Here is a 15,987-nt window from a genome sequence, read left to right as displayed (position 1 = left end):
AGTTCTTATTTGATGACAGTCTATTTGCTGAGTGTACAATACTAAATTGTAATCAGCACATTAGGGTAGTTAATAAAAGACTGCAAGAGAGGCCCCGAGAGATTCCCTCGTGCTTGGGACTGCCGTGCCGGCCCTCCTCGCTAGGAGAGTGGCATAGAGAGTGCACTGTGCGGCTCCTAGCTTGCTCACGTTAAACGCATGATTAGATGTAGTGTTAGCGTTAAATGTCAAGTATACATTGCCGTTTCCATGCTGAAGACGGCAAGATATTATGTTTAATATATGGCGGGACAAATGAAGCTGGTCGGCAGTATCTGGGCGATCGACGACTAGTTATCGCTTTTTTCCCTGCCCGAATGGGTGAAGTACTTATCAGCAGATACATCAACTGTATTGAACTTGGCAGTGAATTCGTCTAATTAACACAAAAGTTTGTAGCTCTTAGATCTTGCTTTTGGTTTGACCGAGTGAGCCGCCAAAGTATTTTTCGCGCTAGCGCTTTTTACTATGCTCAGCGGCTTTTACACTTAAGCATCGTTGTCATCACCAGATGCATACGTTAGCTGGGCTTGTAACAGTTGAGAACCAGGCGAACTTTTTGATAACGCCACTGCAACGCTCAACCACAGAGTTTCTATGCTCGCAACAGCGGTGGCGCAATATAAAATCCGAAAGCGAAACTGCCGGAAGTGCGAAGAGGGGGCGCCAGCGGCTTCCGTAAGCCGCTGGCGCCCTCGCTTTTTTCATTGGTTAACCTAGGTAGGATATTAAGCAGCATAGTAGCAAGAGCTTGGTGGCGCAAGCCACCGCCCCGTTCCAAAGGGGACGCTCATAACATCCATCCATCCATCCATCCAGCACCTCAAGTTTGCTTTTGTTCGTTTTTGATTTGCTTTCGCGCATTGCGAAGATGGCTAGCGAAGATGTAGCCGTAAAGCGTGTAGCCTTATGTTCAGCTGTGTTTGCTGGCTTTGCCTACGTCGGTTACTCGATCTTGAAAACAGCGTTTTGCTTTAAGGGCAATGGTAGAGACGACAAAGGTGAGTGGATGCCGCGACATGCGCAATGGTTTCGTTCGAGGCGCCGCATCATCTGGTGATCCAGTCGTTCAATCGCCTTTAGAGAGCACAAATCCTTGAAAGGAAATTTGCTCCTATTAACGAGTGATGTTTTTATCAAGACAGGGCTGTCAGTCAGCACTGACACTTAAAATTAAAGCATACGACTTGTTTTTCTAGATTGCATGTAGCATGTCATGTTCAACGCGCTGTGCATGTTTTGCTGTCTGTTTTCGATTGTTAATGCCTTCGCATGCAATCTTCCATATATATATATCACTGAGCCTATATGCGAAAGATTTTTTTTTTCTGCCGCAGCTTGTACACAGCGAACTAATGCCCTAGTAAACGAGTGACCTTGCTCTGCTATAGATCGATAACCGCGCTAGACGTCAAGCTCATAGCTCCAAATGCTTAAGATGCCTTGTCATGGAATTCGTGTTATTCGTTTTGCAGATATATTCGCAGAGCCTTCTTTTGAATGACAAAGGAAAGAAAACCGTCTGGATTGCTTTTAAAATTGTTTGCACGCCGCCAACGTAAATGTTTATGCCATAATGCACGTACTCATCGAATTCATGTCAATGAGAACTCGTGTTATTGCACGTTTGACTTGTCATTCTGACCGTTGTTGTATACGTCTGACATTGTAAGCGCCATTGACTGACATCAGCTTTTTGTACTGGCCAGGATCTCGAAAATTGGCGAAGTTGAAAAAGAAGAGAAAACTCAAAGGAGAACAGCCAGGTTTGTTATAGACATTTTATACATTTTGCCCTGTGTTGACATTTATTGCCTTTCTGTCACTATCGCAAGATGAGCACCATAACTCATGTTAATAATGCTCATGTTCTGTGCTTCTAGTTTGTGGATATTTTTATGAATCTGATGATGTAATGTGTCACATTTAGTAGAGCATGTTGTTGGCTTCATAGTTCACGAAAAATGTAGCCTAAAACATACAGAGGCTAAAAATGTGATGGGACGTAAGCTATAATCATGACTAGCCTATATTCAGTTCAGATGAACCAGGTAGGATATAGTTGCAAAGCAAGGCGTATAGTAATACCTTAAAGCCACATTGCCTGATAAGAGACTAAAAACCATTTTGCGGGCATATGTCTGTTCTGTACCTATATATAGCTTTGTTCCTCTCTGAAATGAACTAATCTTTCTGGTATCTGTCAGTTCTAAGCTGCATATTTCTTGAAGCTGTTGCATAATGTGCTTATTCCTCACGTAAACATTCTACGAGACCAAGAAATCTTGGCCTGCGATTTCCCCAACTTGCCACATTAATCTCGATTTCAGAACGTGACACGAGCCACCGCTCAAGTCAGACGGATCTCAGCGTCCCCCCCGAAGAGTACATCACAAACTCCCCAGCCGAGCTGCACTTCATCCCCAAGTCGGTGCGTGCCAAAGTGCGTGAACTGAACCTCAAGGCTCGAATGTTCGACGACGAGTACTTTGCTCGCATCTTCAAGCCTCGCAGCTTGCAAAACTCCCCTTGGGGCTCGCCCAAGGCCCTGAGCCCAGTTGCTGATGGCAGCACCAACAACTGCTACTTAAGTCGCTCAGCCGAAAACGTCCACATGGGCCCACCTTCACCACTAAAGAGGAAGAATTCAGGCCGCTCAGCGAGGTTGTCCCCTCATGCGTCTCAGCATTGGCAGTGCAATGACTTGAGCGCCAATCACATTAAAGAGAAGTCTCTCTACCGTGCAGTTGTGAGGGACACCGACGAGCTCCTCCAAGAGGTGCTTCACGGGCTGTACAACAAGGCGAGGGTGATGACCCTGTATGAAGCAAAATGTCTCGCGACTCTGTTGATGTCGGGAAATGAAGACGTCCTCGTAAAGACCTTGACTACAATGTCCAATTGTGCAGCATTCACAATTAATCAGGTTTGTGCCGTTATTCTTTCCTAGTTGTTTTGCTGACATGAAAGAATTTGATGGCACATATTTTTCTTTAACCGGCTATGATGGTGCAGATCTCTATTGTTGTATTAAAGGGACCTTGCTACAGAGGTTGAGTGTGTAGTTTTTGTTGATGTCTCAGCTCTGATGACAAAACTTCGGCTTTGTATTATAATCACAGATTAATTCCTTGCACCAGCTGCAGCATGATATGGTGGTGGTTTTTGACATACAATTCTCTTTTCATATAGTCATATAGAAAGCAAGCACAAAAGCAAATATTACAATGTCAGATTACTAGTAGCACCAGGGGCACTGCCTGCCTCTCGACCTTGAAGTATACCTCAATTTTATAAACCACTGTTTTCTATGCTTTTGTTTGTGTTTTGCTATAGCTGTGTGTACTTTCCAACAAAAAGTGGCTTGACACAGTTTTGTTTTCCTGCCGCTAACTCTCTAAAAATTTTCAAGAAGTATTATAAGGTACACTGTTAACCTTGTTTCACATACGTTCAACTAAGTAAATGGAACATTTTTGAAAATATGCTTGACTTAATTAGTGGAACCTCTAAACCTGAAATGCATGTCTGTGGCTCTGCCTCACAAAAAATGATGATATTGCTATAATGGAAAGGTGGTGCCATCTGTTGCCGCTACGGCAAAAGTTGTAGGTGACGTATCAGACTGAACCATTGAGTGAACCCACCACACCTTTCACTGTACCTGTGAAACCATTATTCCATTGCATTGAAATAAAAAAAAATTTTTAACTGCACCACCGCAGATGCTGTGCACTTTGGATTTATTGCGGGTGAAGCAGGCAAGTAATGCCCACAATTGTGGTATGAAGGGGAGGTGTACCTTGAGAAACAAAATTTCACAAAATTTGTCAGTTCTGGTTTAATAATTGCAAAATTATTCTTGCTCATTCAACCTTTATTTTCCCAAATAGTAATCCTGAATTAAAAGAGAAATTGGTGAAAAATTAATCTGAATCGATCACTGTGGTTCTTGAAGCCACAAATTTACGAAAACGTTGACTGTCTTTAAACAGCTGCCTCTCAGAACCTCAGTGTTGTCCACCATTGCACACCTTCAAGTTTCGTATTTATGAAAGAAAAAAAAGTAAAATGATCGTTTTGTAGCCCGTTTTAAGCTTCTCTGCTAGCTATTTAAATAACTCTGAAATGAGTTTTTCTCAATTTGCATATTTAGGCAATTTTCAAGTGTTGTCTGCAAACGTTAGGGCACTTAAAGCCATCAGACTTCAACAAAATTTTGCACAAAGCCTCTTCGGACAATGTAGAGTGCTGATATTTATGTAAAATATTAATACCTCTTAAAAATTGCTTAACAAAAAATTTTCTGTACTGTTACAGGGAATGCAAGATATACATTTGGTTCTCTCACTTCTTTTATTGGAAATGTAGCATGTTACGTGCACATTTTAGATAGCTTTCAGCACTCTACAGTTCATATGCAGCAAAATAAGTTATGGCCTGACACTCCGTGAAAAGTTTTAATAAGCCAAAATGGTGCCTGCAAAAAACCTTTCAAATCATTTTGCAGATGGTGGAACTTAGGAGCTATTACAGCTACAATAAAACTGATTAGATTTAATATCAGCATCACAAGCTTTGCTACTGACCAAAAGTTTAAAATCCTAAGTGGAAAAATGAAAAAAACATTTTTTTCTTCCTTTCTTTCTTTCTTTTTTTGAGAAGCATCTTTAGCTAAATCCATCACAACATACTGCCTAAATAATACTGGGAATGATCGACAGTAGCAGAGACAAGAAGCGTCATTGAAGAGAGAATGTTTAAGGATGTTTGTTCACATAGGTTTCATTTAGTTCCTGGAACATTTGTTCAGATACATTTCACTTATTCCAAGCCTATGTGCAACGAGAATAAGAGTGCGCCATTAGATATGGCTTAAGGGGACATTAGCCTTTTAGCCACTTATGGCTATATTTATTAGGAATAGTTTAACCACTTTCTTACTGTAGGATTGACAGCACTACAAATAAGTTACCATGATATTAATGAGATGTTGGCACTTATATCTGGTATTGACTTGGAGGTACGTTTCTGTTGTACAAGAGACATTTTACCTGATATGTGCTTGTGCATGAAACTGGAATTTATGTAAGAAGCATGAGTGGTATAACTGTGCTATAAATTGAACCTTTTCGGCATGGTTTCCTGGGATTAAATTGGACACATTCTGAGATTGCACATAGTTTCCTGTTCCAAAGAGCTTTTTATGAAACCAAATGTATCACTTTGCAGGACCACCTGTGTGATGTTGGGTGCCTACCATTGCTGAAGGACCTCTTGGACCATGACTGCCTTGCCGTGCAAGTCGCAGCTACACAGGCCATTGCCAATATGGCTGTTAATGAGAGAAACCAGGGGCTCTTGCAGGCAAGATTCTTTGCTGTGCCTTCTACAGTGAGGACATTTAAGGGCAGTTCAACCAGATTCCATAATATCTGTCACAGGTGTATCATCAACATCTGTCAGTGGCAGACAAAGTCGCCAGAACAGAAAACTGAATTCTTTTTTTGCACCTAGGAACCAATTGCAAGCCTGTGATGTGTCACCTGCCGTGCTGTTGTCATCATCCCATAATTGTCCCATGCGATTGTTGTGATCATTATTGTCGTACCATTGTTATCAGTTTTCACTGTGCCTTCCTCGTTGTTGTTGTCCGGGCCAGGTATCGCTAGTATGTACACACAAACAGATGAGGATTGAGGCAAGAATGAGATGGGAGGTGCAGTGCTGCTTCGCATCTGGTTCATGCCTCTTTCACCCATCTGTTTGTGCGCCATTTACTTGCAGTATCCCACCAGCTAGCCTAGCAAATGTTTCGCAGCTATGGCTACTTTATGTGGAAATTAAGGCTTTTCATTTAGTGCACCTCTACTTCTTTTTTCTTCACAAACGTTCGTTGAATATGTTCACATAAACGAGTGCATGCATGCCAATCTCTTGAATTAGCGGTTTTCAACAGTTATCTCACCTTTTAGTACACCAGAATCAGTTGCATAGAGTCTATTGCTCTAGCCGATTCCACCATTGTTAACCAAAATCACATCAAAAGACAACACTGATTCCAAAATTGTCTTGTGCATTCTATAATGCATGTAATCATATTACATGCATTGTATAATGCATGTAATCATATTACTGTCTCTGAATGGCATGAGAATCAAAAAAGCCAGACAAAACAAGAAGCAGCACTGCTCTAGACAAGCAGGTAACCAAACTGTGAAGAGGAAGGCTTGAGAAAAAGAGTGCACTTCCAACAGTGTTTAGAAGTTGACGTTTCCTTTTACGTGCAACAAATCTCATTCAAATAGGTTCAGTGGTTCGCTAAGAACACCTCTGCCTTCCAGACTTCTCTGTAACATATGGAGGGTTACTGCTACTGCTTCCTCTTAAGGCACTCATTTGAAGAGAAGGATTGTCACTAACTCCTTTGGCCAACAATTGGTTATGTGTCACCCTAGATTACTCTGGGCATTGATCACAGGAGTGAAACAACTAGGAACTTCTGTGTTTGCAGCCATGCATCCCTCTGCTGCTGTCAGCTGCCGTGTCACGGGACGGGGGCTGTTACCTGCAGACAGTGTCGCTGCTCTGCCTGACCAACCTGGCACTCTGCGACGAGACACACGAGGCCTTCCGTGGCCGTCTGTATCACTTGTGCATCTTGGTGGAGACCGCGGACGACATTGTGCGGCTCCAGACGCTAAAGCTACTCGTCAACTTGTCTTGCAACTCCCGCATGGTCCCCTACTTGCTGGCAGCCAAGGTTGTGAACAAGCAAACAATCTTTCTCTGCTTCTTTCGTTCTTGTCCAACAACTGAATTTTGTTTACAAAATGATAACTTCACAATCAAGCTTTCGTACCGAGTGTTGCCTAAATAGGAGTGTCATGTATGCATAACTCTTCCAGCTAAACTGCTGGCTCAGTTGCACTGAAATATTGCACAGATCTTAGCGATTCACAGTGGATTTAGTTTGGTACTACTTTGCAGGAATTACTTGCCTGTTTCTTGCCCAATAAATCAGAAATGCGTGTTTGTGGCAATACCTTTACAAAATGATGATTTCACCGCAATGGAAAGGTGGTGCCATCTGTCACTGCTACAGCAGAAGGTGCAGGTAATGTATTAAACTGAGCCATTGAGTGAACCCACCGTACCTTCCACCGTAGTAGTGATAGAGGACGCTATCATTCCATTTCAGTGAAATCGAAGTTTTTCTTGTAGTACCGGTGCGGATGAGGTGAACATTGATTTATTGTGGGTGAACCAGGGGCAAGTATTGCCCACAAATGTGGTATTAAATCAAGTCCATCACAAAATGCTGACTCTGTGTGAACTGTGTGACTGAGCCAGTGGTCTAACTTGAAGAGCCATGCATACTTCGCACTCCTATTCACGGAGCACACAGTAAAATGCAACCTCTGTGCATGAGTTTGTGGAAAAAGAATCTCTTACTTATACTGCGACATGTTGCTTGACAGGCACCACAGAACCTGTTTTCACTGCTGGAGGACTCAAATCGGGAAGTCACACTTCGAGTGCTGACCTACCTGGCAAACATTGTCAGCTGCGCGGTCAAGAAGAAGCTCAACCTATTGGACTTGCCCTCGGAGTACAGGGCAGCTGCCCCCGAGACTCTGTATGCAGCACTATGGGGTGCCCCTTCCAGGGAACATCTGCAAGCCAAGACACGAACGCTTGTTCTCAGAGCAGACGAAGACATCAGCTTTCAGGCTGGCCGCATCTTTGATGCTTTGATGAGGTAACTTATCCGTGTGTTGAAGCAGCGTAATGTGGTAGCACTACACTCGTAAGTTGCGGGCCGTAACAACAGCTGCAGGCACGTGTGTTTGTGTGCGCCGCCTCATTTTGGGTCGCAGACTAGTGGTCTTTGCTTGATAAGATGACATTATTCTGTTTCTGTTTCACTGTGATTCTCATTACCCTTCATCGTTATTGGCTTAAACATTGCCATCATCACCTTGATTGCCTAGTCAATACTAAAGATTAAAAAGTTCAGTAGTGCTCAGTGAAAAGAATTGTATTATACAGATGCAAAATTATTCTCAACCTCATCCAGCGATGTTGGAACAGGAAGAAGCAATGGCTTTTTCTTGTGCAAAAGTAACTGGTATTGTTCCCGTAGCCTTTTTGCCTGGAAAATTGTCAATATCATGGCAGGAACGTCTTGCTAGATTGCCCAACAGAATCCAAAAACGCAACAAAAGCAGTTTGAAGGTCACTGTCAGATCACTGGACAATTGATAAAGGCCGTTTGAAATCCAGTGAAAGTCGTTCCAGAGCCAAAATAACCAAAGGTCTTAAAGAAAGAAAGAATAATTGCTGTCTTGCGGCAACTTGTTTCAAATTCAGCCCTCTGCATCGAGGCACATATGTGAGATGAACATGCGAAATGTTAATCTTAATAGTTTGTGTTTGGAATATGCATCGCACAGGCTCAGAAGCCTGTCTCATGTAATATGTGTGACGAGGACAATAGCAAAAAGATGGTAAGCACATGCAGGATATTACAACTTGCAACATAGCAGAACATGGTGACCTGGGGCCATATTCTCAGCCGATCACATTTGACCACATCAATTTCAGTGTACATTCCATTGGTTAGTCCATGAACAGGGTGCCCTTTACTCCATTAATTAAGACGCCACAGTAGACATTAGTTATGTCATGCAAAAGTGAAGGTATCCTCAAAAGTAATTGGCTGAGAATTCTGCCTTTAGTGTAGTCTGTGGCTCTTCTCTGGCAGGAGAAAAACAAAGACAGAATGCAGGGATCTAGATTGGCTGTCATCTATGGCAGTTAAGGCAAAAGAGGCTTGTTTGGCAAAGCAGCAAGAATTCCATCTGTGACATCTTGACAAACACACAGTGGTACTGAACACACCAATCAGAAGACATACAATTCAAATGAAACTCTGTATGCTTACATCCACTTCAAAACGTGGAGTAGGCAGGGTTTTGGTTCTGCAATTTTCAGCCTGGAGGTGCTGGAACTATTTCTTAACCATGCAGTGAATATCGTGGAAGATAATTCAGTTTCAGTGCTTTAGGTTTGACCACCAAGTATTTGTGCCAGTGTTGATTGATTGATTGGTTGATTGATTGATTGAAAGTAAGTAATACAGCGGCTACAAATGACATCATAGTGGAGGCCTCCAGAATAATTTTGACTGCTCGTGTTTCTCGAGACCCAAACTTCGGTATACAAGTTTTTGTGTTCCCACATCAGAAATTGGCCACCAAAGTTGAGGATCGAATCACCAGCCTCATGGTCAACAGCAGGAGGGCATAGCCACTTTGTGGTGTGTGAGCCATTGCAAAAAGCTTGCCCAAAACATCAAGCAATGTATTCCTTGAGTAGATTTTTTTCTAGGTGTCTTGGATGCAAAGTGAACGAGGCAGATGTAGAGCAACTTTGGCAATGGCTCTACTTCTACATCTGGTCATGCTGCTCTGAGCTCATAAGAAAAAACTGAGCAGGAGTAAACTTTTAATTAAAGCTTCAGGGATTAATTAACGTCTTGAAAATGCACAGTGGTTTATGAAGGACACGTTTTGGATTCATTTTGACCACCTGGAGTTCTTTAACCTGCATCCAAAGCGCACTGCATAAGTGTTTTTGCATTTCACCCTTGTCAGCATCCGGCTGTTGCATTATGGAGTTGAGCTCGCAACCTCGTACTTGGCAGCGCAACACTGTAGCCGCTGAGCCACCGCGGTAGGTCGCAGTTAGGATTAACCAAACGCCTACAGGCACTAGTTTTCCTAGCATTTGTACGCCTCTTCCTTGCTTTTCGTAATCTGTGACTTTAGTTGCTGTGTGCAACATTATATTAACTGGAATTTGTAATAATCAACTAGTAGCTTATTTTTGAGGTCTGTCCTCGTTGTGGTTACACTGCATTTCATCCGTATACAGTAATAACTTGTCGCTGAATTATGATGATTTGGAAACGGGGGTTAGCCTGGCTCCGTACATGCATGCAGAAGAGCAGCATCTGAAGAAGAAGTTGGATTGTTGGGCTGTTCTCACAATAAGTTCTGCACAGCAAAAAAGGCAAGATGAACAGGCAGATGAGACGTCCCACAGCACTAGCTTCCAACAAGTTTTCTTCAGAAAGGTGCATTAAATACAACAGACCATTATGTTTTATCAACAGTACCAGTGTGTGCAATGAAAAGTTGTACCAATGTCAAGGAGGAGGTATCTTCACTCCCGTGTAAGAAATCTTAACTTCTTTGATAACACAACCGGAAGGGCGCTGAAACAGGCATCGCCTGAATGTGCAACCGTTCTGGCCTCGATAATTTCTCGTGTTATACAATCCCTATGTCGACTCAGAATGATGCACTCGTTTAACAAAGGCAAGGCACCCGCACATGCTGCAATGAGCTGACAGCCAAACTTTGTATGTTTACTTGTTAATTACAGATTAAGAGAACATTATTGTAATGCAGCACCATAAACAATACATTAACGAAAGAAAGAATACTGAAACCGTAAGCAATCACGTATAGCTTTTTATGTATCTTGGATCATAACGCATTTTTTTCTTTGTATGTAGCTATTACAGATTAGAGGAAGTCTTAAGACTTGAAGGCCTGATGTATTAATGGGCATAACCCATGAACACAAGTCTTGGGACCTGAACAGCTTGTGTATTAATGGGTGCACCCTGTAAATCTCCTAAATTTAACATTTACATTGATGCCGCTCCTCACAGTTGTGTGTAATTCTGCAAAGCCGTGGTAAGGTTGTACACTTCAGAATTATCATGAGTATCTTTTGTAGCTCTTATGTTTATTTTCTATATCACCTGTGTGCTGAAAAGTGGAACTTGGATGCTTCTCCAAAAACATGATTATCCTGGTCATTTCAGAGCTGCAAGGATGTTGTGATGCAAAATGGACTGGGACAAAGCTCTTTCCATTGCTTTGTAATGGGGCTTGTGCACTTCTGTTAAATTTGTTTCATTTAATTTAAAATTGTTTTCATTCATCTGAGAGAAAGAACACTGGTGCACTGTGTGTATCATGATAAAGAAACACATTTTTTTAATGTGTTACGTACACCAACAGTTCTCTCACATCTGGCCATTATGAACATGTGACTTCTCAGAACCTGGTCAGAGACCTTTATTGACAGCATTGTTAGCTGTGCGTGTGGTTTTGTTTTTGAGCTGTTCCGTTTGGTATTCTGTAAACTGCTGGGCATTTCTCACCAAAAACCCTCAATCCCTCTCCAATCTTTTATGTTTTTGAGTGTTACGTTTCTAGAGCAGCTCTTGAACTGCTTTAGAATGCAAGTGCTGTGAAATACAATTACATATGCCTGAAAGTCTGCAGGAGAAACTGTTATAATTTTTTGTGCTATAAACAGCGCAATTCCCTTAATTGAACCTGGCGATGATATCCAAATTTGATCCAAATTATTCAATCTATTACTTGAAAAGTGTTTAACTTGTATTAACTGTTTTCGGTGCATTTGAACACGATAAGGTTAAACAGTGGGCTGATTTACATTGAAGTAATGCATACTTGCCAATTCTCCTGAATTTTCTGTGATGTTAACGAATTCGGGCTCATTTAACAATTTTACAAATGTTTTGTCAAGTTGTGTGAAAAATACTGTTGCAAAAGGTTTTCCTCGGTGGTATCCAACCGTACTCTTAGAAGTCTTCCGACGGTGAAAGAAAACCAGAGGGGGTACTTTCTTTGAGCAAGTTGATTCAAACGATTTCCTGAAGCAAGTGAAATCGGCAGCGGCATAACACAACAGCATAGTTTCTCAAAAAGTCAGTGTGCTGCTCGTCAATTTGTGCCATTCCAATTTTGCTGCTGCTTGTGTGCCAGGTATAAAGGTAAATCATCGTTAATACAGCGCATATGTATCCCGCAGAAGACGTGTGGTCAGGACAAACACAAAAAAAAGTGTGATATCCTCTTTCCCCTCCTTGCTGTGTAGTACGCCGCTTGATTTTTACAAATTTGACAGCTCGCAGTTAGTCAGGTATAAGTAATGTAAGTTAGTCATACTGTATTTCCTAAATGGAAGTGCATGCCCTGGAATAACACTGCAGCATGTCAAAACACCGAATGAAAGGCACAGAGAAACGAGACAGTGTTCTTTAATGTCCCTGTTGTGCCACTGTCTCATTCCACTGTGAGCCAGCTAGACGAAACACTGCTGGGAGCTGTGGCTCTGCTGGAACTACTGGAAGCTGATAAATAACCTCTCATTGGTAGTAAAGCGCACAATTCTTTGCTTGCTACAGGGCCACTATATTCAGCAGTGGCACTAGCAGCCTCGTTATGTACTTGTCCTATAGCGACCATGATGGCATTGCACTTAAAATGTAGTTAGATACGAGACTTGCAATGCTAGTTGTTTGACTAAGAACAAAGAGAGAATGTGTTTAGTCATACTGCATGATGACTTCTCAGGGCATTTTTGGGAAAGTAATGAACTGGTCTGCATTCTTAATTTACTGGTACTTTAGGTAAATAAGGTAAGACCCACTGTAAATGATATGACTCTGTTATAGCTGGTTGGCCTTGGAAAGGGTGCCCCCCCCTTTCCCCTCGTGTTACAATTGTGATAAGCCATGGCAGCAGTGCTTTAAAGATTGAGTTGATGCAGCAAGTTTTCTTTTAATCCTCTGGCTTCTAGATGTTTAAGTGTGCAATACCTGTACATGTGCAATGCTGTACAAGGCTTGGCAGCGTCAGATGTACAGCTCACGAAATTTATTCGTCAATTGTGGCATTTTGCTTTGTGTGACACAGTTGAACCTCGATACAGCGAACACAGATATAATGGATATTCAGATCAAGTAAATATGAGATATTTCTCGCTGATATCAGCATGTAACAAATATATCCTCATAACAAAGGTCAGATATTATGAATTTATTTTCATATTGAATACACTTCGTTGTATGGAGGTTCGACTGTATATTAAGAGCAGATACAGTAAACCTTCATTTAATGAAATCACTTTAGTCAAAATTCTGCATAGTTCTGAATGCAATGCACGCATTTTATACTGGGTCATTCAAATTGGGGTAGTGTCAGTGTCTGTTTAGTACCAAGCAGCGAATCTGCGCAGGACAGCTTGGTGCAGCGTGCAGTGGTTACCCTTTGTTTTTCTTTGTGTCAACCTGGACAGGCAAATGCTGCTGTGAACGCCATTCCACCCCTTGGCAGCAGCTCTTTGGGATAGTGGTTGTATCATGTGATCATAACTGAAAGATAACGTAACTGCTGATAGGCATCATCATAATCTCACTGCTTTTATGTTGTCCCCATTCAATGCAACTTCATTTCAATGTACTGTAATGTGTGGACAAATGTAACTCGAGCAGAAAATTATGCAGTAGAGCGCCTTTTAAAGGGACACTAAAGGCAAATAGTAAGTCGACGTGGACTGTTTAAATACCATTACAGAAGCCTCACAACGCTTGTTTCGCGCCAAGGAAAGACTTAGTTTACGAGAAAATTGCATCTGAAGGGTCCGAATGCCTTCTTCGAAATTCAAATCTCCCGCCACTCACCCGGGAGAGTGGTGATGTTGCATACGCTATCACCACCCTCTGCTGCCGTCGGTGAGTAAAACTCCACCTGACAGATGGCGGTACTGAGCCAAGACAGAGTGGTGGATTCGCCGCTGCAGCTGCTTTTTGGTCGAGTGCGCAGGCCGCTCGGGCACCCCGCGACCTCACATAAAAGTTGAATTATCTGCTACTTGCAGTTTGTGTGAGTTTCGCGAGCCAGAAAAACCAGCACAGCACTACGCGATAACAAAAGTGCTGAAACGCGAAAGCGTGGACGGCGCAGAATCGAGCGAAAATTAACTCTTTCGACCGCCTGAAACGTTGTCAAGGGTGATTTCAATGAGTTCTTTTTTCTAAAGAATGAGATAGCACCGCACAAGTAGTATTTTATTTCGTCTTTAATACCATACAAGGATGGTTTTTGCAACAGATGGTCGAGTACTAGTGACAGAATTTAACCGAGGAGTGCTTTCATCATTGGGCAAGTGCTTGAATGTCCCGGGGGAGTCTTCAACCATGTCCTGCATTTACCTCAATTTCTCGATTATTAAGGCTCTGTTCGCGATAATATTGACGCTTTAGAGATTCTCGAGCGCTAATCTATCACTTTAGCTTTACTTAATATTTGCCTTTAGTGTCCGTTTAAGAATAACACCATGAAAGTACAGTTTTGTATGCCCTCTGCTATCCCATAGGCAATGATGATGCAGGCCTCAAACTATGTCTACAAGCTGAAGTAATGCTAACATGCAAAGGCTTCGACATGTAAATGAAACAATGCTCTCTAATTAGCCCTAACTTATTCTCACATTTCATTTGTCCATTATAGTATGCTCTACGAGCCCTCCAGACAGTTGGAGTGTGCATTTCCTGTGCCTATTTTCAAGCCTCTTTGCTTTTAATGAAATGCTGCTTACAACAAACTCCATTTCCTGTCCCTGTGATTTTGTTATAACGAGGGTTTACTGTAGTTGTACATCCTGTTATTAGCGTTCGTTACCAAGGCGTTTTCCCCACTTATGTGAGCATATAAACTCTATGCAGGCTTGTAAGCAGGTGCAATGATGTTGCACACTGTAGATAGGGCAAACCCAACACACGTTGTAAAACAGATGTATGGCAGAAGTGTATAGTGTACTTCCTGCATAGTGGAACTGCAGCCCTTGCACCATGCTCACTTCATTTGAATTTCACCAAGTGCAGGAATGCGAGTACAAAATGAGTGACAGCAATACATACTGGTTCTTGCATAACAGCTTGGAATTCCAAGAGAACAAAGAGAAAAGTATTTTTGTCTGCTGGTGTTTCGGTGTTGTGTCAAGGATTGCATATGCTACATATTTACTTGCTTTTTTTTAAATGTCTTGAATGCTATTTTTTCAAACTGGACATTTTGCCAGTTGCTGCATTCCACATTAATGTACCTGTGCTTCTGGCATGGGAGGAGCATGTTCCTGAAGCGAGAATCAGGCATTTGTAATGACAAGAAAGCTGTCTGTCAAAATCACTTAGTCACTTCTCTAGCCAGGCATTAGAACATTTATCAAGCTGCTTATCTGGCCTTTATGTAATAGTGTATTATAAGATACTGGTTAAATCTCCACCGTAAACGGGAATTAGGCTGCTTTTTATTAACAGCGGGTTCAACACTGTCATACAGTATGGTCCTAAATGTGGCACCATCAGATATGCAATGCAGCTAGTTTGCAAAAATAGTTTTTAAGTTCTAAATTGCTATCATGTGCCCATTAGCATAGGACATTATTTATTGCCTTGTGTAAATGTAATTTGATGTTTCTATGTGTGCGCGCATCGTCATTATTGTGTATTTCGTTTGTCCTCTTATTGTTGTTTGAACTGCATACATTACCTTCGAACCTTGTGACTGCGAAGGCGACTGACTGCGTGCATGTGATCAGGAGGACTGACCTGTAACTTGCGAGGAAACGGCGTTCGCCTTGTTGGAAGGCTGAACTGTGTATTGCGCAAGTGTTGTGTGCACTAGCTTTTGTGATCCATTATCCTAATTCAGTGCACTGCGCTTATCCAGCAGCCACGGCATGCAGGCGGCGACCATTGGCCGTCAGCCTCAAGTGAAACTTACATTCTCGTCGGTGTAGTTATCTTCATTAATGCTAGTGCATTTAAAGGGAATATGTTCTTGAAGTAAAGTGAGTATCGACTGGACCGCTTGCGAAACACGCCCATTTTGTGTCCTGTCGCTGTATTGCATTGTTGACAATAAACATATTTCCGTTACACCGTTATGGCTTTCTTTTTACTTTTTGTAGCTGTTTGCACACATGTAACTGCGTTTTATACAGACGTACACTACGGCGAGATAATAGTCACGCGTCGCTGCTTTCAGACAGCTG

At 42.1% G+C, this 15,987-nt stretch overlaps 1 protein-coding gene across 1 annotated transcript; it reads left to right on the top strand.

Moving 5' to 3' along the window:
* Positions 1 to 863: 863 nt before the first annotated feature.
* LOC126522060 (armadillo repeat-containing protein 10-like) lies at positions 864 to 15,879 on the top strand. Its single transcript, XM_050170845.3, has 6 exons — positions 864 to 1,040; positions 1,749 to 1,805; positions 2,370 to 2,965; positions 5,272 to 5,406; positions 6,554 to 6,802; positions 7,521 to 15,879. Exons 1-6 carry the CDS (start codon positions 911 to 913, stop codon positions 7,803 to 7,805), a joined length of 1,452 nt encoding a protein of 483 aa, XP_050026802.3. The 5' UTR covers positions 864 to 910; the 3' UTR covers positions 7,806 to 15,879.
* The last annotated feature ends 108 nt before the right edge of the window (positions 15,880 to 15,987 follow it).

Source organism: Dermacentor andersoni, chromosome 6 (genome assembly GCF_023375885.2).
Source record: "Dermacentor andersoni chromosome 6, qqDerAnde1_hic_scaffold, whole genome shotgun sequence".
In the NCBI taxonomy this organism is placed as follows: Eukaryota; Metazoa; Arthropoda; class Arachnida; order Ixodida; family Ixodidae; genus Dermacentor; species Dermacentor andersoni.
This window is presented reverse-complemented; position numbering and strand designations above follow the sequence as displayed.

Coding starts and splice junctions, on each gene's coding strand:
- LOC126522060 (XM_050170845.3), top strand. CDS start 911: ATGGCTAGCGAAGATGTAGCCGTAAAGCGTGTAGCCTTATGTTCAGCT. Junction 1,041..1,748: donor CAATGGTAGAGACGACAAAG/GTGAGTGGATGC, acceptor TGTACTGGCCAG/GATCTCGAAAATTGGCGAAG. Junction 5,407..6,553: donor GAAACCAGGGGCTCTTGCAG/GCAAGATTCTTT, acceptor CTGTGTTTGCAG/CCATGCATCCCTCTGCTGCT.